General features: G+C 44.0%; 2 protein-coding genes across 2 annotated transcripts; one reads left to right on the top strand and one right to left on the bottom strand.

Annotated features, from left to right (window-relative positions):
• The first annotated feature begins 2,469 nt into the window (after positions 1–2,469).
• Positions 2,470–5,892, top strand: LOC100839600 (cysteine-rich receptor-like protein kinase 15). The gene is made up of 3 exons (XM_010233870.3): positions 2,470–3,612; positions 4,097–4,168; positions 4,723–5,892. Exons 1-3 carry the CDS (start codon positions 2,592–2,594, stop codon positions 5,784–5,786), a joined length of 2,157 nt encoding a protein of 718 aa, XP_010232172.1. The 5' UTR covers positions 2,470–2,591; the 3' UTR covers positions 5,787–5,892.
• A 781-nt stretch (positions 5,893–6,673) lies between these two features.
• LOC100839294 lies at positions 6,674–21,994 on the bottom strand. The gene is made up of 5 exons (XM_010235191.3): positions 21,898–21,994; positions 21,400–21,416; positions 21,180–21,299; positions 20,973–21,101; positions 6,674–7,682 (listed from the first exon to the last, which is right to left on the bottom strand). The coding sequence occupies exons 1-5, from the start codon at positions 21,992–21,994 to the stop codon at positions 6,912–6,914; spliced, it is 1,134 nt and encodes a 377-aa protein (XP_010233493.3). The 3' UTR covers positions 6,674–6,911.
• Positions 21,995–23,452: the final 1,458 nt, after the last annotated feature.

Raw genomic sequence — 23,452 nt, 5'->3', positions numbered from 1 at the left:
TGCACTATTGAATGTAATCGTAACCGCTATTTAGTAAGAACCTTAGTACTATATCTCCTCGTGCATCTTTTGTGAATGTATTTGGTCTTCCCTTTGTGCGCGGTTTTTTTAAGGGTTAAACCCATCAAGTAGCGCCTTGTCGGTAGGCGTTAAACTCTGTTGTTTAAATCCGACCGACAGGGCGTGAAGCTTTGGAGTGTCACGCCTTGTCGGTGGGCGTTAAGGTCGTGCACATATAAAAAGGATCCGCATCACGACCCACCACTGTGAACTCACCCACGACATCAATCAGTCCCCTGGCCTTCTTCCCCTGGCGCCCCCACCTTAGATCATAGAGTGGGCAAGTGACCATGATGTGACGCGGGGACCCTGAGCTGCGGCCTGCCGAGAAGCGCATCGTGGTCTCGAGGACAGCGGGGATGGAAGAAATGGAGAAGGGGCTATAGGACCGCGCACTTCTGGTCACCATCCTTCCTGGAGTTGAGAATCCGCCTCGTCGAGTTACGATCCGCAATGTCATTGACGCGGTAATGCAGAAGTGTGGGATCGAGGATGGAATGTCTTGTAAAGTAAGTTGCCCCCCAGCTAACTTCTTGTTTAGATTCACCGATCCTGAAGATTGCACGGTTGCGATGAATCAATCGATGCATCTAGAGGTTAACGGGTGCACTGTTAAGTTTGCTCGATGGAAACGTTCCTACCGGGGTGAAGACGCAGTGCTCCCATTCACCACCGTGTTGTCGCTATATGGGCTACCCGAAGATGGGTACGAGAGAGACTTTGTGGAGAAGATTGTAAACCAGCTGGGGGTGAGTTTATTGAGTATGTAACGCCTGTCGACCTTTGCTGCGTCAAGCTTAAAGCATGCATGCGTGATCTGTGGCATCTTTCGAAGAAGCTAAGGCTGGAGGTGCCAAAGCCAATATGTACCACAATACCAGTTCAAGTTGATGAGGAAACTCAGCTCGCCATAGAGCAGTCCTTTGAAGCTCCTGGGACTCCACTGTCCAGGCGTACTATCACTTTCGATGTGATCGTTCATCTTCATGAGGTTGTCAGTCCTTACCCACTCATGACAGATTCTGGGTCAGATGATGGCATGTCAGATGTAGGTTTTCGTAGTGTTACCCGGGTGCACGAGTGGAATTGCTATGCTGGCAGCGTTGATGGGTCAGTGCCGGGAGCAGATTGGTGCCAGCATACACAGTGCTGAGTACTGTTCTCATATGTTGTTCTCTGAAGTTACTGTCCTGTGGTGTGTCATGTATGATGTGTCTAAGATGGTGTGTCGACAACTCTATGTTATGTAGGTTAAGGCATTGCCTAAGATGTTGTGTGCTCTATTTGTTAGAGTTTGTTGTAATCAGAACCAAGCATTTATGTGTGTTATGTACTATGTGGTTATGAAAGCATTTCTGTGGTCTTTTCTGCTGATGATTTCATATCATGTGTCCACAGATACTGTAACGTTCCAGTGCCTTCAAAGCTGGAGGTAAGCACATTTAGCGCCCGACAACAAGGCGCGAAAGTAGTTAGGACAACGCCCACCGACAGGGCGTGAAGCGTTCAAGCAGCGTTCCAGAATCGTTCCAGTAGCATTTATGCTCGGGGTCAACTAGTTTAGCGCCCTAGGGGAGGGCACGAATGTTATAATAACAGCGCCCACCGACAGGGCGGTATATATCCAGGCTCAGCGCCTGGCTTCTAGGCGTCAAACTCTACCCCTTTGGACAATGGAGAACAATTACCCCTGATGCTTTCCATGAAGATATCTTCATCGGATTCCTCTTGTTCAACACATAAAAGCGTTTAAGTTGCAGAGACGATAGCGCCGAACGCCTGGGCGCTACATGACTTGCTTCGTGGGCCCGTAAATGCCATGTTGTCGCTGCCTGGCCACGATGGCAGGCATTTCAGCGCCTTCAGGGCAGGCGCGATATCCCCAGGTTTAACGCCTAAGAGTCGGGCGCTGAGCAAAAGGGTTATCGCTGTGAAATAGTTTCGCCCGGGTTCATCTGATGAAATTGTTTCGCCACGAGGTCTATTTTATTGAAATCGACGAGGTTGGGGACCAGCGTGCACGGATCTTGGTGCACCAGCCTGCGGTGGGATAGTACAAGCCATTGACTGTACAGCTATAAAATCCACTCTAGTAGAAAATAATGATGATTTTTTTTGAAGGAAAGAAAATAATGATGATTAAAAATGCATCCGGCGAAATTACGCAGGACACCATGCTGGTTTTATATTAATAGATAGATTATTCGTTGGTTCCTGATTTGATCAAAGAAAACGATACGTTTGAAATGGAGGGAGGAAAAACTAGGAGGAAGAAGTTTCATTGACAGTTCACCGTCGATGTGGTCGAAGATTAGAGCATCAGCATCAGGGTCCTCCCGTTGCCGTGTACGTCGTGCCCGACACGGCGCGACTGTCTCGACGGCTACAAATATTGTAGCCGATGGACACGCCACTGGAGGACTGAACCTAGTCATCCCCGTTTGCCGACGCAACAGGGCAAACCTCTACATGAGTAGATTGGGGATGGGAGGATAGAGCGGAGACCGGTGCTAGTCTCGTAGATCTCTTCCATGGCCTGCAGCCGCAAGCTTCTTGGCGCCTCCTCCCTCTTCTTCACGGTGTCCGTCCTCGCCATCGCTAGCCACGCTGAACGCCCAAATCCCGTCAGAATCGCCGTGTACTGGGGCCAGAACGGCAACGAGGGCAGCCTCAACGAAACATGTAGCACCGGCCTCTACGCGTACGTGAACCTCGCCTTCCTCAACGTGTTCGGCGGCGACAGGGCCCCGGTACTCAACCTGGCCGGCCACTGCGATCCTGCCTCGGGGGGCTGCGCCGCTTTAGCCACCGACATCGCCTACTGCCAGTCCAAAGGCGTGAAGGTGCTCCTCAGCATCGGCGGTGGAACAGGAAACTACGGCCTCTCCTCTGCTTCCGATGCGCGGAACGTGTCCATCTATCTCTGGGACAACTTCCTTGGCGGGGGCTCCGGAGGTTCCTCGTCCAGACCGCTCGGCGGCGCCCAGTTGGACGGCATCGACTTTGACATCGACACTGGCAGGGACGACTACTATGACGACCTCGCCAAAAACCTGTTTATGCAGTACAACTCGACCGTTTTTCAAGAATCGGGAGGTTCTGCTGACCAGGTCGGGGTAACCGCAGGCGGAGGATTCTCTAAAAGTAACGCCACGGGAGAGAAGAAGAAGTACATGCTCACCGCGGCGCCACAGTGCCCGTACCCAGACGCTTCCCTCGGCCGGGCGCTCAAGACGGGGCTCTTCGACCACGTGTGGGTGCAGTTCTACAACAACCCCGCGTGCCAGTACACGGCCGGAGACCCGAGCGCGCTGCAGAGCGCGTGGCAGCAGTGGACGGCAGCTCTGCCGTCAGCGTCAGTATTCCTTGGCCTGCCGGCATCGCCCGATGCCGCGCCCAGCGGGTACATAGACGCGGACACGCTCGCGTCGCGGGTGCTGCCGGTAGTCAGACGCGCGGGCAATTACGGCGGAGTCATGCTCTGGAGCCGCTTCCAGGACGTGCAAACCGGATACAGTGCCAAGTTGCAGAGCGTGGCGAACAAGAGCACGGGTACGTACACAACAATTTTGCATGCATTCTTCTGCTCGGAATGGCACGATACCAATCGCCGTAATAATTCGATCAATTTCGCTTTCCTGCAGGAGAATAATTCTCTTAGTTTTTTCAACTATATAACTATTTTGTCCATTGCTACCTCTGTTCTTAAATATAAGAAGTCATGTCTTTGTCCTAATTCAAATTTCTTCAAGTTTGACCAAGTTTATAAAAAAATCTACAAACATCTATGCCTCCATATTAGTTTAATTCCAATCGGCGTTTTTTATTAGGGGTAAGATTATAAACTTAGTGAAACTTAAAGAAATTTGACTTAAGACAAAGCAATGACTTCTTATACTCCTTACGCCCGGAAATAAGTGACGTGGATTTGTATAAGAAACAATACAAATCCAAACAATTTATTTCCGGACGGAGGGAGTATTTAAAAATCAAGAAAATACAAGTGGAAACAAATTAACTCTTTTACAATTTGCAGCGGACGGGCCAATAGGATCACCACCAGTTGCACGGAGTGTTGCCGCCTCGTCTGATACGAGGATCCGAACATGTAAGAGAACACACACCCGGAAAGCTCTCTCTGTCTCTCCATCCATAGTGATTGTGTTTGTTGGATGCTGGCCGTTTTGTATCTGGGTGTAGTCACGTACTAATCACGGTCATCCGATCTTGTTTTGAGATATGTGTCATTGCAATGTTCTAGGGCAAATGTAATTGCAATACGTTGACACCTACTCGTCGTGGTGCCATTAAAAAGTTTTGCATTGGTTTTGAGAAATTTAATATATGTTCAATCCCATCGTAGCCTATATTAAACCTACACCAGGTGATTCTCAAAAAAAATGTTTCTTTCTCCAGGCAGCAGTATTAAGTTTGATTAGCATGCAAAACATAAATGCATAGATTTTGTCAACCAGTCGAAACTAAGTCGTGGAAACCACCCTAGCCAACCCTATTAAAAAAGAAATTGGTTGCTATGGCGTGATGTTTAGAGACTTACGTTGTAAATTTATTATAATAAGTGTTCTTCGTCACTAACCTGATTTTTCAATACAGTGTTCAACAGATCATATATACTCATCTTGATTCCTACCATCTTTTCAGATGTAATAGCTGGGTCCTCAAGCCTGGTTGGCGTGTGCTTATTTCTCCTCACGTTCTTTTATTGGTATAAGAAATACTATGGTATTTTTCCCTGCCAAGGGGGATCAAAGAACACACCTAGGATTGAATCCTTCCTACAAAAGCAAGCAACTTCACATCCCAAAAGGTACAGTTACCCAGAAGTGAGAAGAATGACCAACTCTTTTGCTCAGAAGCTTGGCCAAGGTGGCTTTGGAGCTGTCTACAGAGGCAAACTCCCTGATGGCCGTGAGATAGCAGTGAAGATGCTAAAAGATACCAAAGGTGATGGGGAGGAATTCATGAATGAGGTGGCTAGCATAAGCAGATGCTCTCATGTCAACGTTGTTACCCTCTTAGGGTTCTGCTTGCAAGGTAAAAAAAAGGCTCTCATATACGAGTACATGATCAATGGCTCACTTGAGAGGTACACTTTTGGCAACAACTCTATTCAAGATCCAAATGCCCTCAACTGGGAGAGGCTCTTTGACATTGTTCTCGGCATCGCTCGAGGCCTTGAGTACCTTCATCGAGGGTGCAACACTCCCATCATACATTTTGATATTAAGCCTCAAAACATTTTACTAGATGGAAGCTTCTGTCCAAAGATATCCGATTTTGGGTTAGCTAAATTGTGCCACCAAAAGGAAAGTAGAATCTCTATTGGTGGGGCAAGAGGAACGGTAGGGTACATAGCACCAGAGGTATTGTTCTCAAGGCAGTACGGAGCTGTGAGCAGCAAGTCTGATGTGTACGGTTATGGAATGGTGGTTCTTGAGATGGTTGGAGCAAGGAACCAAATCAATGTTAGTACAGAGAGTAGCACCAAATATTTTCCTCAGTGGATATATGACAACTTTGATGAGTTCTGTTGCACCACACATGAGATTGTTAGTAGCGAGACTACAGAGCTGTTAAGAAAGATGACTATAGTTGGGTTATGGTGCATTCAGCTAACACCCACTTATCGACCATCGATGAGCAAAGTTGTTGACATGTTGGAAAGCGACGGCAAAGACTTGCAACTACCTCCAAAAGCATCTTAGTGTAAACAAGAATATGCATCTTAATGCAAAGTCCTTGGCTCTAAGAATGTTACTTTTATAGTTTGTACATTGATTCATGTGGCATGCCAAAAAATATATTTACACACACCACCAGATCAATCTTACCAGTTAAGAACAGATCAGTAAGAGCATATCTCAATCATGCCCAAAAGTTGGGAAACTAGAGGCCCATTAATCGTCTTGAACCAAGCCCATTGATCCCAAAAGCGACAAATCGGAGAAAGCAAACATATCATCCGAATGTCACGATTGATTGTGGCAACAGGGAAAAAGCTTGGCTGATCGCTAGCAAACCAACAAACAAAAGCCAAAGAACGACGGAGTATATGCATGTCTTGCTTAATTTTTCATGCAAAGTTTATGTACTGCTTTTAGTTCGTTACCGCGGTAGTACTAAGTTTTTGTTTTCTTTCCTCCAGGCAGCAGTATTAAGTTCGATGAACATGCAGAACATAAATACATAGATTTTGTCAAATCTAAACCATTTGGGATGCATTTGGTTGTGTGGCTTCTCCTGATCTTATTTGCCTGATGTGTTAAATACTCCCTCCGTCCCGAATTAACTTACGTAGATTTATATAAAAATTTATACAAATTCACGTCAGTTAATTTGGGACGGAGTGAGTATTTTATTTCTCGGTTAACAATTTTTTTTCATGCCAAATTATAAAATAAGTTTAACACATGTTTTCACGGCGGATTATAAAATAAATCAACACAACATTGCAAACTAAACCTCTCTTAGAGAGTTAGAAAAATACTTATGCATGGGATTCATTCTAAATAACAAATAGCCAAACCGAAATACAGCACCCAATTTAATAACAAAGCCAGATAAATCCGTAACAAGAGAACAAGACCGGTAATGATAGTCACACTACATTTTCACTGCAGTATAAATAATCCTTTTCGGTAAAATCCACTTACAATAATGAGTCTGCCAAATCATAATGATCCAAGATAACTAAATCAAATCGACAGAAACTGTTCTTTCCTCGTCATCTATCTTATTCATACCCAAAAAATCACTAGATCGATCAACAACACAAAACACCATGATATCAGGAAGTCCATCTGCGCGGTAGCCATAGCGAGAGCGATAGATCAGGCGTGCAGGAAGCCATTACCGTTGGCGACGGAATCGTCGAACGGCCCCCGCGGGTCGAGCTGCTTGCACATCTCCAGGAAGGCGTAGTAGAGGACCCGGTTCTTGGCGCCGGTGCGGTGCCTGCCGGTGTTCTTGCAGAAGAACTTGAGCTGCTCGAGCGTGCAGCAGCCCAGCAGCTGGCCCAGCAGGAGGAAGAGCCAGTTGATCTCGCCCTTGTCGTCGGGGATCACGGGCGACACGCAGCGCTTCTCCCCGCAGGCCGCGCAGTCGGGCAGCGCTGGGTTCATCCAGGCCTCGGGCGCGCGGTCGTTGAACTCGTGCCGGTGCGCGGCCACGTAGTCGCGCACCTCCGTGAACTTGGCGGCCAGGTCGTACGCCACGGTGGCCTTGCAGTTGCAGCGCTTGCACCGCGCCTCGCCCTCCACGGTCGTGACGCCGTGGGACAGCAGGATCTCCAGGGTCTCGTGCCGCGCGGGCCGCTCCGTCGCCCACGGGAGCGGCGGCGCGGCGGGGGCGGCGCTCCCGTCCGCGGCCGCGGCCGCGCCGTCGGATGGCGGCTCCGGCTGCTGCTGGCTGGGCGCGGAGTTGTTGAGGCGGCGGCGGATGGAGCGCGCAGGCGCAGGCGGCGGAGAAGGAACGGCGGAGTAGATGGATCCGAGGGAGAGGGCGAGGGGGTCGTCGACGCCGTTCTGGATCATCCTTGCTTGCCTTGCTAATGCTACCCCCTTGAGGAACCAATACAACCAATTGCTTGGTGGCGCTACTACCTATTCCCGACTCTCTTTCTTTGCTGCCGCAACAACGTCGAGGGGGTTTGGGGGGGTTTATAGGCAGGAGGAGGTCGCCCCCAGCTCCTCGCCAGAGGTGGGTTCTTCTAACAACCACGCGACGCGAATCTCTTGGACACGATATGATTTTCCGACCATTTCTCTCTCTTTACCTGCGCTATTAGCCCGGTTGTTCTCTAACCAAAAGGCATGCTTTCGGTTTATCTCGAGGGAAGGTAAAGGCAGGTTTCCCTTCATTCACGGAGGGACCGTCGTCAGGCGGTAGCAGCTGGGCCTGGCGAGAACATGGCCCCATGTGTCAGTCACAAATGCAGATCGCTAGGATCTGTTTCCTTGTGTCGTGTTCTCCCGGATGTTCGATGGGACCCACCGGGCCGTCTCCTAGCAGGCTAGCAGGCAAATGCATGTCCCTCTAGATCTGTGCCTGCCTTTCTGTTGCTGGTTGCCGCGGTGATCTTGGGAATTGTAATATCTCTTACAACCGACTCCCTTGCGACTTGCCGTGCCTTGAGTTGGGCGTTTTGCTCACGCCGTTAACTTGTGTACAAACATGCCGAGGCGCTGTTGCCGAAAGCATCTACTGGTTCTACACCCACTTTATTACACGGTACCGTATAGTGCTCCATCGGCAAGACAACGCCACTTGTTGGTAACAAAGATTGCACTATCCGCCAAAGTCTTGAGACCACTTTGCTACATGTGTAATGCTCATTATATTTGGTAAAGTAACATCAAATTCTGGTAACAAACAAGCTGAGGCCAGAGCCTCACCATTGGCGAAAGCCTCGACACACGTTTTGCTACGTGATATAGTGCTTGCCTGGCAGGACAACGTCAAATTTTGGTAAGTAACACAACTAAATCCCACTTCATACAAAATATCGATAGATGACTAAATTTTCGATGCAAATAGGCTGGAAAAAGTTATGTACGCTGCCAGAATTAATCCAAATTTGATTGCAAGCCAAACTGGTCCAGGACAGGCTTTTATCTGTCTCCGATGCCAGCTAAGATTGTCTCTTTTGAACGGTCATCTCGAGAACACAAACTCAAATATCAATTGGCCAGGTATGTCCAATATTGTGACAGCTATATATTGCATTCAGCGCCAGTTTGGAAAATTCAAAGTTTCAATATAAGATCCATGCATTTGACGACGTCAAGTTTTTGTTCCTCATCAATGTACATTGCCAGAATTATAGGCTGGAAAAAGTTATGTACGTTGCCAGAATTAATCCAAATTTGACTGAAAGCCTAGCTGGTCAGGCCAGGCTTTTATCTGGCTAAGATGCCAGCTAAGATTGTCTCTTTTGAACGGTCATCTCAAGAACGCAAACTCAAATATCAATTGGCCAGCTATGTCCAATATTGTGCCAGCTAACACATTCAGCGCCAGTTAGGAAAGTTCAAATTTTCAATATAAGATCCATGCATTTGATACACGTCATGTTTTTGTTCCTCTACAATGTACATTGCCATAATTATAGGCTGGAAAAAGTTTTGTACGTTGCCAGAATTAATCCAAATTTGATTGTGAAGCGACCGCCCCCGGGTAGGGTTCGATCTCTGTGCTTACAGTGCTAGTCCCTGGATCGACTCGCTAGCACACATAGTTTCAAGATGTGATATCAAGATACAAAGGTCAAAAGCATAATTACATCGCATTCATCTAGAATTTAATAGTACCTTACATATTGCATAATCTCATGGGTTAGCTCAAAATAAAATAAAATCTTGCAGCGGAAGGCATAAGATACAGGAGTCCCATAAAAACTCCATAGTCGAAACATGTTGGAATGTACACTCGCAACCCTAACAATTCGTACCTCACTCTTCACCTGGTTCACCTGCAATTTAAACGTTGCAGCCACTAGGGGGCCAATACATTGAATGTATTGGCAAGTTCACCAAAGGGTTATAACAGACCTAACAAGTATATGCAATATTTGACAACGTGGAGTTCAGGCTTTTTGCGTGGAAGCGAGCATAATTTAACCTACTACAATTGAATGTTACCATAATGTTAACTAATGGACACCGGGTAGAAACACTGATGCCCCTATTAATCTATGGACATTGAGTAGACACATCAATGCTCCTAACCCAAGTTTAAACCATTCGTTTAATTAAGAAATTAGAATGAGTGAGACATTTCTTATAGCTCCCAAATCTAGTTGCTCAAAATTGTCCATAACCGGGGACACGGCTAATTACTTAGTTTGACACTCTCGAGAGGTTGTACACTTTACCCACAAGAAACCGACGTGTTAATCCATTGCTGTCCTCAGGGTAGAGTAGCAACGGCATCGATTACAAGACTTTCAGAAGCCATTCCACAGACCACGGAAGAATCACGCTCCCCCTACACATGCTACCTCCGTACAATTCTCCGGACCTAGGTTCAAACAACTTACCCAATCCCGCCAGAGCCCATTTAGCATGTGGTTGTACTGGAAGCTACCAAACAGGAAACTAGTCTAGTCTCTGGATACCCCGGGTGGCATTCCACATTTGTGACGCAAGCGCTCCCCGAATCCACGGGGAGACGTCCATGGACGCTCCCCGAATCCACGGAGAGACGACTCAAAGGGACCCATAGAAATGGACTTGACATCTCAAAAGCTCAAAGCAGCCCACCCAGGATGATTCATTAAAGTTGTTTTTGCCAGGTTTCTAAAATACTCCACAATATCAGTTTCATGGTAATTGAGATTCCCTCCCACGTATACTAACATAGCATAGTAGTCAACTACTTACGATGGCAATTGGTGCAAGGTTAATGGCACAGGTATCCTACTCTACTAGGACAAAATATAACTAGCATAGATACGAATAATATCCCTATCAATGCAAACTACACAACACTAGTGCATAAGTATTTAAAAATAAGGAATGTAATGGGAATTTATGATCAAAGTGAACTTGCCTTGATTAAGATTGTTGAAGCCTTCTTCTTAAACGACACACAATCACTACAATCGCACTCCGAGTAATCTATCGTGAAGAAACGAATAACAATAATAAACAATATGTTCGATAACTCCAAATGAATTCCAAATGAAACAACAATATGCAAAAGCATGGAAGACATAATAATATTATCAAAACATAGTACAAATACTTTACTACAAAAGATAGGTTCAAAACTATAGGTTAGGGAAGGCGAGGGGACAATTGGAGCTTGGATGGACGAAGCATGGCTGTTAACAGATACAGAGTTCTACGGATCATGGGCTACTGAAAAAAAAATTAGAAGGTGTAAAAAGTAGTCCATAATTTAGACTTGGGTGTACTCTTGTCAACACAGAAAGAATCATTTCATTTGGAACTGCGGATCAACAGATACGAGTCTCCGAAGGTGGCTAATCAGTAACCAACTGCGGCAGATACAATTTTCAACTGAAGATACACTATTGAATAAGAACTTGAACAAGGTGAACAATCTGGATTGGTGTGTAGAGGGTGATCTATTCTTTGTATTCCAGAAGGAATTGGCTTAATAGGGAAGACAGATAAAAAGATGTGAGCTTGCAAAGATGGCTAGTCAGATTCAGACAGATCAAAGATACTAACTTCTACTGAAAAGTTACTGGTGCTAGAGGGTTCTAATGACAGAAAACTAATAAGATGAAACAAAGGTCATGTTGCACTCTTCGATTTTCCACCGGTTTCATCCTATTAGGCGATGTGAGGCAAAACTTAATGACAGATCCACAAGGACAATCTAATAGAAAGGTGCTGTAACTCATCGCAGAGAAACGTCTAAGGATGGGAATGGTTCGAAAGAAATTATAACTAAGGAAATAATATTATACCCTTCGTATCCCACATGTTGTATTTATGAAAACATGGACAATGCACATCTCACGATCCAACTAATGTTAATACAAGATATGCAACAATATGACAAAACTATCATGCACACTACGGATCTTAAGGGAACATGATTTATACTAAAACATCACATTAATTGTTGTTCTAGCATGATATGCTACTATTATTTAGTTAGTTTAACTAATAAAGTAATTAATTTGAATGCATCAAATTCATCTATGCAATGCTAACACAACTATACATGCTAATTGACTAAGTTACATGAGAGTTGATTTTATTAGCTCTAGTTTATTATCATGCCGAGGCTAACAATGACCTAAATCTCATGATGCAACTTATAGGTATGAAAATATACTTACATAAATTGTTTTAGTGATACCCAAACCAAGAAAAGATAGATCAAGAACATAGGGTTTACGATATCAAGATTTGATATGAATCTCCAAGTTGTTGGAACAAGTTAGAGAATGGAGAACTAATCTAAATGAGTTTAAATACATGAACATGCTATGATCAGATCATAAACACACGATAGATGCAAAGAAAATCTAGATTAGAAGGTTAGACAAAAGGCTAGGATTGAATTGAAATTGAAATAGTGAAGTTCTGGCAGTTAACAGATACGCTTTTTGATTGAAGATGCACCTTTGTAGATGAATCCTAAATTGTGCAACAAGTACAATAATGTGGAGAGCAGGATCTAAATGATGAACCACAGAAGGTTTGGAACCAAACGGATCAATGGAACAATTTATAAGAATTTTGAAAGGTGGCTAATCCAGAAGCAACAAGCTGTGAATAGCAGTTTCCAACGAAGATGCGGTGCTGAAAATGATGGATACGGGGTACACAATCTGATCTGATCTATAGAGGAGGACGTGATCTAACTACACCAAAAATAGTAGGCCGAAAATGATTCACAGATCAAAAGATATGGGCTTTTTCACAGATCAAAAGATATGGTCTTCTAAACATGGCTAATCAAAACAGATCATGCCGAAAGTTTTCTCACCGAAACGAAGTTCGCCGGAGTTCGGAAAATGGCAAAGGAGTCGTCGGCAGGGTCAATGTGGTCGGTGAGGAGGCTAGGGACGTGCACGACATCGAGGCAGACATCTTGACGCGGTCGAAACGGTCAGAGAGGCATCTGGACGGCGACGGGCGGAGCTCCGGGCGTGGCGTCGGCATGTCCTCGGGGAAGACGTGGCCAACGTCGATGGTTGTTCGCATAACCTTGCCAAAGGGGTAGGAAAGGAATTGAAGAACGGACTTTCGGCGAGAGCTCACATTCAACAATGGTGGCGGCGACCGGCGGTGAAGGACGTCGGTGTACCAAGCTGTACAGGGGTTTAGAGGCAAAGATTTTCATATGGGTGTAAGAGAGGAGAGGCAAAGGATCGAAGTAACGCGCTCGGAAACTTCTTATATGGGCCGAGGAGGGAGATCAGGGCATGAATGTCGACGGGCGGCATTCGGCGCAGCGCAGTTGGAAAAGGCGATTAAGAGGGGAAACGGTTGCTTGATTGACTGAATCGGCTCCTGGGATGGTGGGGATTGATGAGGTGCTTTCTTTTTGAAGAAAAACGTGCGGGAAGGAAGGAAATTGAAGGAGGGAATCATGGCTGCAGTTACGGGCAGATGGACGCGTCCTTCTGGTCGTGTGCATGTGAGAGGAGGACGAGGAGCTTGTGGCTGCTGGGCTGGGCGCTCGGGTGAGGTTGGGCCAGGAGGAAGGATGGGGCTTGAGTGGACCACAACAGAGGGAGAGGAAGTTCGGCCCAAGAAGAAGAAAGAAAAGGAAAAAGAGAAAAGAGGGGAATGGGCTGCGGCCAGGGAAGATGGGGCCGGCTGAGAAGATGGGTTTTGGCCCAGAGATAGGTTTAGGCTTTTTATGGCCTTTTCTAATACAAATAAAATCACAGAGATTCAAATATGGCATTTGAAAATACCATATGAACTCCGAAAAATTCAAGATAATTTCATCAAATCAAAATATCCAACATGGGCTTTGTCAAAATAGTTTGCACCCAAATAACGTTCATAAATAATTTTGGAATTCAACTAAGGCTCAATTGAAATCCAAATAAAACCATATAAATATTTTAGAGTCCAATAAATTGTCCGAATTGATTTTAACACCAAATCACGCACATCGAAACCATAGCAAATGTTTCCAACTATATGTTCTTGGGAAAGTCACATTATTCCTACTCTCAATTATTGATTATATGTTGGAAAAGCATTTGCGTGTGAGGATGTCATATTATCCTCTTCTCGAATATTTGATAACTTGTTCTCGAAATCAAAATGAACATGACAAAATAAAAATCAAGGAAATATAGGTGAATCATTAAATATGTTTCCAACCTTGAAATCAGGAAAGTCATATTATTCCCTCTCTTTAACATTTAAATAAATGTTGGAAAGCATTTCTAATCGATTCAAATATCCCAACGATGCTCTCAAATAGTCATGGCATCCAAATTGAAAATTTGGGATGTTAATAAATCTTTCCAAAATGAAAATAGGATTTATTAAGATGCAAAGATAAATCCTAATAAAATCATAGGATGCAAACGGTTCCAAATAAGATACTTTGGACTTATATAAATCTCCCAACCATGTTGTATAATTTGGATAGTCATATTAATCCACTCTTTTGTTGAATATTCAAACATGGTGTGGAAAATTTTAAATAAGTTCTAAAATTTTGAAATCCTTCAGAATTTCACAACCAAAATATTTCCAAAGCCAATATTTTATTTAAAATAATTATTTTATTTAACATTCCAATATGGGAAAATTCTGGGATTTTATAGATTGCAAGCCAAGCTGTTCCAGGCTTTTTATCTGGCTCTGATACCAGCTAAGATTGTCTCTTTTGAACGGTCATCTCGAGAACACAAACTCAAATATCAATTGGCCAGCTATGTCCAGTATTGTGCCAGCTAAGACATTCAACGCCAGTTTGGAAAATTCAAATTTTCAATATAAGATCCATGCCTTTGATGCGCGTCATGTTTTTGTTCCTCGTCATGAGATATTCAATTCATGACATATTTGGATATGTGAGATTGTCATGGTGATGATTTATTCATGTTTTTGTAACATTTTCTTGTTCAATTAATTAATAGTTCTATGTTATTGAGGTAGTATGACCTGAACAAATGCAGGTTAGACATTTTTGTTTGCGTGATTGAACAATTTTCTCTATTTAGTATTAGTGATGAATATGTTTATGGATATTTTTGATATGTACCATACCTTTCTTTCTTATTAGAATACCTAAGGATATTTTTGCAACATAACATATAGGCTCCAAAATGTAATGATTGATTGGTGCTTAAACTTTTGTTATCCGTAGAGTCTAATGAGGTGTTAGTTCCAGCGGCGTAGCCAGCTAAAATTTCCGGGGTGGTCCAACAGTGAAAATATTCATACAATTTAGTTATTTTAATGTTTTGATTTTTTTTAACTATGTTATATAAAGGATTGAAAAATCTCAGTGTGGTCCATGGACCATCCGGCAACCCCCTAGCTACGCCACTGGTTAGTTCTACTATCCTTTTCTTTAGGGAAGCTAGTTCTATTATCTTAGTACTTCCTCCGTCCCGAATTAACTGACGTGGATTTGTATAAATCAGTTAATTTGGGACGGAGGGAGTACATGACATGTTGAAGAGTGAGCTAAATTGGTGCAAGTTTTTTTTTTTTAATCGCTAAATTGATGCAAGGGGAGTCTCTAGTTGAGGCAAATGCTGGCAACGGAATGTAACCGGCCCACGTACGCTAGTCTCCACGGCCAGCCCGAAGGACAAAAATAGGCCGCGTGAATTGAGCGTCCGCTCTAGTCGGGCCTTCCAAGTCTAGCCCACCTCTTCAGTTAAGCCGCGTCCCCCTTAAGTCCTTAACAGGCCCCAAAGGAAAGACAGTCGACGGGAGCCAAAGCAGGGGAACATGAGGCATGAGCAATAAAGACCGTGTGTTTTGCTCAAAAAAAAAAAAGCAAAGGAACGCGGGTCTCCTAAAAAACAGAAAAGCAGCGCATGCCGCAGGCGGGTGCGCTGCGCCAAAGCCGAACCCGACGTCAAGGTCAGCCGCGGCAACAAGCTAGCAGTGCCGCGCTGTCCAAAAAAAAGAAAAAGAAAAAAAGCTAGCAGCGGCCGCGGCACACGTTACACACGTACACGGCAGGTACGTGCATTCGACCCGTGCGCATGCCTTCTGCAGTTGCCTAGGACCGGCGCGCACCGGTTGTCCGGTCACCGGGACGTGGCCACGCATATGCGGACAAAACGCCATGCCCAGCCTTTTCAGAACGCAGGCTGTGGCCAAGGATCAGTGGAGTGCTTTTGTGCTATACACTGCTACTCGATCATAGGCTGCCTGCGTTCAAGTCTGCGTCTCCGTTTTCCATGGAATGTTCCGTCTCCATCGTGTGCCCCAGAAGGCCAGAACCTTGTGAACCCATCACGCTACTACCTACGTACCTACGTTCGACTCTCGCCACTCAACGGACGTTAAAACCTTGTGAACCCATCAAAAGTGGAGAAATGAATGTTGGGCACACGAGAAAAGAGAGAGAAGAAGACGAAATCAATGCCAGACCACCCGGCCGCAACCCGACAGAACAATATTCCATTCGAAATCCATCGAGCGTGCGACTTTTGGACGCTCCCAAAATGTCACCACATGAATTGAGATGGAGCTAGGCACGCAACACATTGCTACTTCCCCTTCGTTTCATGAGTCTTGTCCAAGTATTACATGTATCTGGACATTTTTTAATATAGATATATTTATTTTTGGACAAATTCGAAGCAAGAATTATGAAACGGTGAGAGTACCTTGCATCATTTGATTCATTTCGTCAAGGGCACAGTGCATCATGATCCATGATCCTTTTTTATGCGATTGAGTGCATCTTTTGCTCTTTTACTCATTCTGTATTCCTATTGGCCATGCTTGTTTTCGTCAAGACTTGTTTTTCTTTCATAGCCACGTCTCATGCCTGTGCCCATGCAGTAAAAAGTAGGCAAACCACGTTTTTTGTCCAGCCGTTGGAGAAAAGCATTTACATATGACTGACTCATTACTGCGTTTGACTGGTTCGCTTTTCGTCCTTCTTAGTCTGAGAAGCTCAGGCTATTCGGTCTCTGGCCTCGATTCTTCCAACACGCTACCTACGTACCTATTTCCTTCTTCTCATGGAGGCGCAGCATTTATAGATTATCAATTTGATTAATTAAATATGTATGTTTTTTAACAAAAATATATCATTAGATTCATTATTGAAAGAATTTTCTAATGATATAAATTTTTTATTATTTAATTTATATTTAGTTAGCTAGACTGACGATCTAAGGATGCGTGCGTGTCTCATATTATGGGACGGAGGGAGTACTGTACTTCGGTTCAAGCCGTGATCACGGGAGGCTAAAAACTGTAGCACAGGCTGTCTTGTCATGTTCTAACAATCTGTCATGCCATATTTAAACCGTGCTTGATTGGAAATTACAACTTTTGTCATTGATAAGGACCCGAGAACATACCACGCCCCATTTGGTGCACAGGGTTTTCACAGGAATAAACGGACGCTTGGAACGTAAGAATAGAGACATAGGACATTTGCAGGACAGAAACACAACTCATTTGTCTTCAGCACCTACCAACATCCATTTGTCTACCTCATCTTTTCCGCTCCCCGTGTAAGCCCCAGCAACACAAATAAGACTTGGTTACTTTGTGGAGGCCATTGATGGAAATTAGCAGGAAAATGATGAGTCCCATGACATATAATTTACATTAAACTTCTCCTGCCGTGTCCAGAAAATGGATGTTTTCTTTTTTTTCGAGAAGTTCTTAACTAGATGTATCGAGGAATAGGCTAGAACATTTTTAGTAGAACTCTTTTACACTGCCCGAAATTAATTTAAACCGTCCATTTTTTCGATCTAACTGCTTAGATTAGTTGATACTTCTTGATACCCTAATTTAGATGCACGGAGTTTTGAGATGGAGTATTTAAAAATGAGGGTAAAATCGTCAGCAGCTCCTTTCTTTTTGCGTTTTGTCGGAGTAGTCAGAGGGGGGAAGCCGGCGGGCGCTGGCTGGGATGGCGGCGGCAACGCGGATCGGAAGGACGAACGGCGGCAGCAGGGGCGCGTGCCCGGCGGACGGCGGCGGCCGAGCGGTGCTGGGAGTGTGGTGCGGCCGCAGCGCGCGCAGGTCGGATGCGACGGCGCGGCAAGGCCGCCGGCAGGGGAATCGGGAAATTGGAAGAGACGGAGAACAAACTGCGATATATATTTTTTTGGCTCGGCTATTGCCCAGTCGACTGAGAAATTCTTATTTCTCAGTAGAGGGGAGTTGCACTGCTGTTTGTTTTCCTTTTCCGTTATTTTGATCGGGGTTTTTTGTTCTGCTGCTTGTTGGCTCTTTTGCATTGGTCTTTATTGTTTTTCCTGTAGTAATTATTTTATATCCTAGTGGATCTGTGCTTTGGGCCCAAATCGAAAAAGCATACAACACCAGTAGGTAGAATCCCATCCAGGAGTTAGAATCTCGTCCATCTTGCCTCCTTCCATCGAAAATAAAAACGAAAACTCAACAGCGGACCCAAAAACTCAATGAGTTCAGTTCCTACTAGCGCCTAAAAATACAACGAAATCCAAATAAAACAGCTCACAAAGTTCCTACTCGCAGATTCTCAAAAAAAAATCCAACTGGCCGATTTGCTTACTCAATTGCCTAATTAATCTCCTCACTCCGGTCGGAATTACTTGTTGAAATATTACATATATCTAGACGCTTTTTGAACATAGATACATCCATATTTGAGCAAATTTGAGACAAGTAATATGAGTCGGAGGGAGTAGAAAAACAAGCATGCAAAGCTTTAATCCGCAGAAATCTGAAGCACAAAAAACGTCAGAAAAATCCCGAAAAATCAGAACCGGATCGGACAGAACCTATAACGCCTTGCGTACCACTTGTTTACGGCTAGGGTTCGGGTGAGGGAGGAGCAGAATCACTTGCGAGTCTATCTGGAAAACTCACCGGCGACAACCTCCAGGTGGTCAATGAGAAAAATCGCAGAGCCCTCTCCCCCTTCGCATATTGATAGATGTTGTGCGACCATCTCTCTCTCTTGGACCATACTAAGTTGCAGATCCAGGAACATTATGTGCAAGTCGTACATGAAAAGCTAGTTAGTCAATTCATCAAAACAAAAATCCCTAATTGCGCATATTGATAAATGTTGTGTGACTCGTTTTTCTCTTGGACCATACTAAGTTGCACATGCGGACATGTGATGTGCAAGTCGTACATGAAAAAGCTAGCTGCGAAAGACATTCATAAAACAAAATCCCCTAATTGCGCATATTGATAGATGTTGTGCGACCCGTCTCTCTCTTGGACCATAGTAAGTTACACATGCGGACACATGGTGTGCAAGTCATACATGAAAGTATTGGGAAAAACAACTCATCAAACAAAATCCCCCTAATTGCGCATATTCATACATTGTGTGCAACTCGTCAAACAAAAACCTCATTTTACTAAGTTGCGCATAATAATACATGTTGTGCGACTCGTCTCTCTCTTGGTCCATAGTAAGTTGCACATAAGGACAAATGATGTGCAAGTCATACATGAAAAAGCTGGGAAAGACAACTCAAAAAACAAAATCCCCTAATTGCGCATATTGATAGATGTTGTGCAACTCGTCTCTCTCTTGGACCATACTAAATTACACATTCGGGCACATTATGTGCAACTTGTACATGAAAAGGCCGGAAAAGTCAACTCATCAAAACAAAATCCCTAATCACGCATGATGTTATGCGACTTTTCTCACTCTTGGTCCATACTAAGTTGCACATGTGGACACATGATGTGCAAGTCGCACATGAAAAGGCTAGACATCTCATCAAACAAAAACCTCCTTTTACTAAGTTGCACATAATAATACATGTTGTGAAACTCAACTGTTTTGGACTGTACTAAGTTGCGCATGCGAACACAGATGTTCAAGTTGCACATATTGATGCATGGTTTGCAACTCGTCTCTCTTGGAGCATACTAAATCGCACATGCGGGCACGTGATGTGCAAGTCATACATGAAAAAGCTGAAAAGTCAACTCATCAAATAAAAATCCCAAAAATGCGCATATTGATAGATGTCGTGCAACTCGTCTCTCTCTTGAACCATACTAAGTTGCACATACATGACACATGATGTCCAAGTCGTACATGAAAAGGATGGAAAAGGTAAACACATGTGGGACACATGATGGACGATGATAAGTTGTACATGTTGTGCAGAGCGGCCATGTGTGCGAGCGTACGGGCCTAAGAAAAAACAACTTCAAATTTGTGTGAAAACTGATCCACATCAGCAAAATAATTATGTGTAAAAAGGGCACCATATTCTGTTCCACTATATATATCACATACCAGGGCCCCATAGGAAACAACATAATCCTTATATCTAGCACAAAAGGCTACATCTATTACAACCCCAGTACACCAAAAAAGTTAGGCATAGCTGGAAAATTACATATAGCTGCTGGGTTAAACAAGCATGGCCTGGGAAGATATAGGTCATCGTACAGAAAAAGTCCACCGAACCCTTCCAAAAAGCTATTTAGCTTAGCTATTTTAAAGCTCTTCATGACACAAACAACTAAACATGACATTTCCTTGACTTAGCTTCCTTGACAAAATCTTTTCGCATGGTTGATCTCGATGTTGCCAACTGACCATCTGTATCTGTACGGAACTGGATTAATTTTGCTACATGATACGCAAATCATTAATGCAAAAGAAATTCATGTCGTTCGCTTTTTCATCTTACATGGCTCGCTTGACAAGGTCCCTTGTAAGTAGAAAATAAAATGGCACAATTAATGCAGATGTTGTACCTTGGGTATAAACAGATAATGAGACTGCATTTTCTAGAAAATATAGTACCTCCATTACAAAGAGTTGCAAAAACCCGAATAAAAATCTCCAACGGTAGCGCTATTTGTTAACTCCACGCTCCCCCCCCCCCCACCCATGGTACCAGTTAGAGATGAAAACTTGAACATGTTCTTGGCTGAATTCAGATTAACATTTTGCCAAAAAAAACATGATTTACTAGCGGCATTTACTAGAGCATGACTGATAGTAAATTACGCCTTCATTAATACAAAAAATTGTGCCTGTTTTACTAGAGGAAAGATGCAACTAATAACAAACATAGAATGCAACTCCTCTTCCGCACCCGTCCCCCTCCACCTTCCTCTATCGACAAAGAGGACACTTCCGAGAGCCCAGGACTCCTCGTCTGCTCATTATATGCAATCGGCGTGTGGGCCCACAAAAAAGCCCAAAACAAGCGTGCGTTCGAAACCCGAACAAAACACAAACACATCCTGCCTAAAAACACTGGGCGGCAAAGTGTCGTCGTTCCCAATTTGGATGTGCAAGTCATACTTGAACTCATGGCAGTCCATGACAACAAGGAAATTCTCGGCGAAATCATTTAGGCGATCCTTGAAGACCTGAGGGACAACCTGCTTAACAAAAACATTGGAAAAGGAATTTAAAAAACATCCAAATTAAAAATAGTGGAGACACAACAATTTCATTACCGCAAAGTTGCCACACCCTTCAGCCATGGGGATTGGGAAGGCTGAAACACAAACATCAGTGTGTCTGCCAAATACATCGAACTCAATCGTTGCGCTCCTTGCAACGACGAGCCATGATATCTACACAGAAAACACACAAAACTTAATGGAAAAAAGCTTGCAAAGCCCCAATACAAAAATGAGACACCCATAACTTGTCGCTAGGTGTATGATAACATGCTGAACCTCTGTACAGACCTATAAATCATACAGTAAAATGACCATATTGGAATGATATACATTGATGGAAACAAAATAAACATGCTCACTACTATCATGTGGTGTTATAGAAATAAAATCAACATAAGTTGATGTGTTAATTCCTAAAGTTTGTGGACAGTGGACTAGAGCAAATATGCAAGGCATTCACTCCAGAAAAAAAATCGATAAAAACACTGCCCCCCTCCCGAGTGACATGGCCAGCATACAAAAGTTCCATCAAAACTGATGCATCTAACACCACACAAAAATAAAATAAAAATCGCCGCCGCTGGACAGCCATCCCACCGCCGCATACAACCCTAGCAAGAAAAAACAAACCCTAGATGCACAACCATCTCCTCCCCTCCCGACCTATTATACCGAGAAGAAGAGGCAAGAACTTTACCTGGATGCGGGATTTATCAGCGAGGACGGAGCGTAACTCCCAGCGGCTCCTAGGCAATGCAGCTCCTCTTACTCTGCCTCCCCTCCCGACCCTGCTCCCGACCTGGTCTCTGGAGAAGAATACCCTTTCGTGGAACAGATCTCTCGATAAGAATACGCATCCCTCCCATCACGCTATCGACCGGCCATCGTGAAAAAAGCCCAAAAGCCCACATCGTGAAGGACAAACTCGGCCCCAACAACAGCCCACACCGAAACAACACACGGAAAAAAGAAAACGCACCAATCTCCGTGCAAGCAAACAAATGGACGGTCCGTACACGTCGACTGAGAAATACTTATTTCTCAGGCGCCTGATCAATAGCAAATTCGTTTTTTTATCCGCAAAAGAAAACTGCGGTATTTTTTATTTTATTACTAAAATGAAATAAAGTCTAGAATGCCTTTGTCTAATACTCCATTCGGTTTGCCTGGAGTATTAGGTACTGTAATATCTGTCTACACCTTGATATTTTTGAAACCAGATTCTAACATGATTAACACAGCGACTTTATGTTTACCAGCCACTTCAGTCGCTTGCAACGATTGCCTATTAAACGGCGATGTTTCGAGCATTCCCGCCAAAAAAAAAAAGTTTCGAGTATAAGAAAAAGGGAAATCTTGATGAAATATAGACAGGATCGTGACATTGTCATATATGCGTTTATGCGCAGGGACCCATTTAGAGTAGAACAACGTTGCTTTCTCTCCTGGACACTTGCAGGATGAGATTCCCGTCAGAGACGATGTATGCTGCCGCCGCTAGTTAATAAAGCCCGAGTTTTTGCGATGTCACGCGCAATGGCTTTCGGTTGGTCGCCGATCGAAAACGAGCAGATGTGAGATGGAAAGCTCAATCGTAGCTAACAGTCTCCCGTCTCTCCGATCTAATCCTCCTCCTTATCCGGGAGAAATCAACTACCTTGGACGCTTCTGTTTATGTTACTTGTAGTGTCTTAGCGTCCCCGTCCTTCAATTTTACATGAGACATTAGATTGGCATATATAGATGTGAGTATGATGGATAGGTGACCTCTCAACCATCAGTGTTTTGGATTAATTTTTTGTTAACTACACCTAACGGTGTGGATGCCCTGCTCCTCAAAACATGTAGAGTATGTCATCCTTCTATCATCTAAGCTAAAGTCGGCCAGCTATTTCCAAACTTTTCAATTAGTAAGCTAGCGTGCTCCACTCTTCCTCTTCTGCAAATGTGTCCTCTTCGATGCCACCGGAACACTTCTCACTTCTCGCTAAGAAGACACGTATGCGTGTGCCTAGAAAATGAAAACAAGTTAAGGCATCAGACGACGCCGCCATTCTACTTCGACAAATCAGCAAAAGCATTACCAAGATAAGAAAAACATCAGCCTCAGCAGGAAGGGAGAAAGCCGAAACCTGTCCATTTTAGAGCACTTGTTATAGACGTACGTACAGGTGGGCATGCTTTTGGGTTATCTTGCTGGTCACACCTCGCCATCCATTGGACAATCTACTATAAAACACTCCAAAATTCTTACTCTTTCTGTTTCATAATTCTTGTCGAAATTTTACATGTATCTAGACACATTTTAGGAATAGACACATTCA

This window comes from Brachypodium distachyon, chromosome 2 (genome assembly GCF_000005505.3).
Source record: "Brachypodium distachyon strain Bd21 chromosome 2, Brachypodium_distachyon_v3.0, whole genome shotgun sequence".
Classification (NCBI taxonomy): domain Eukaryota; kingdom Viridiplantae; phylum Streptophyta; class Magnoliopsida; order Poales; family Poaceae; genus Brachypodium; species Brachypodium distachyon.
Note: the sequence above shows the minus strand (reverse complement) of the source record. Positions and strands in the feature narration are given on the sequence as shown.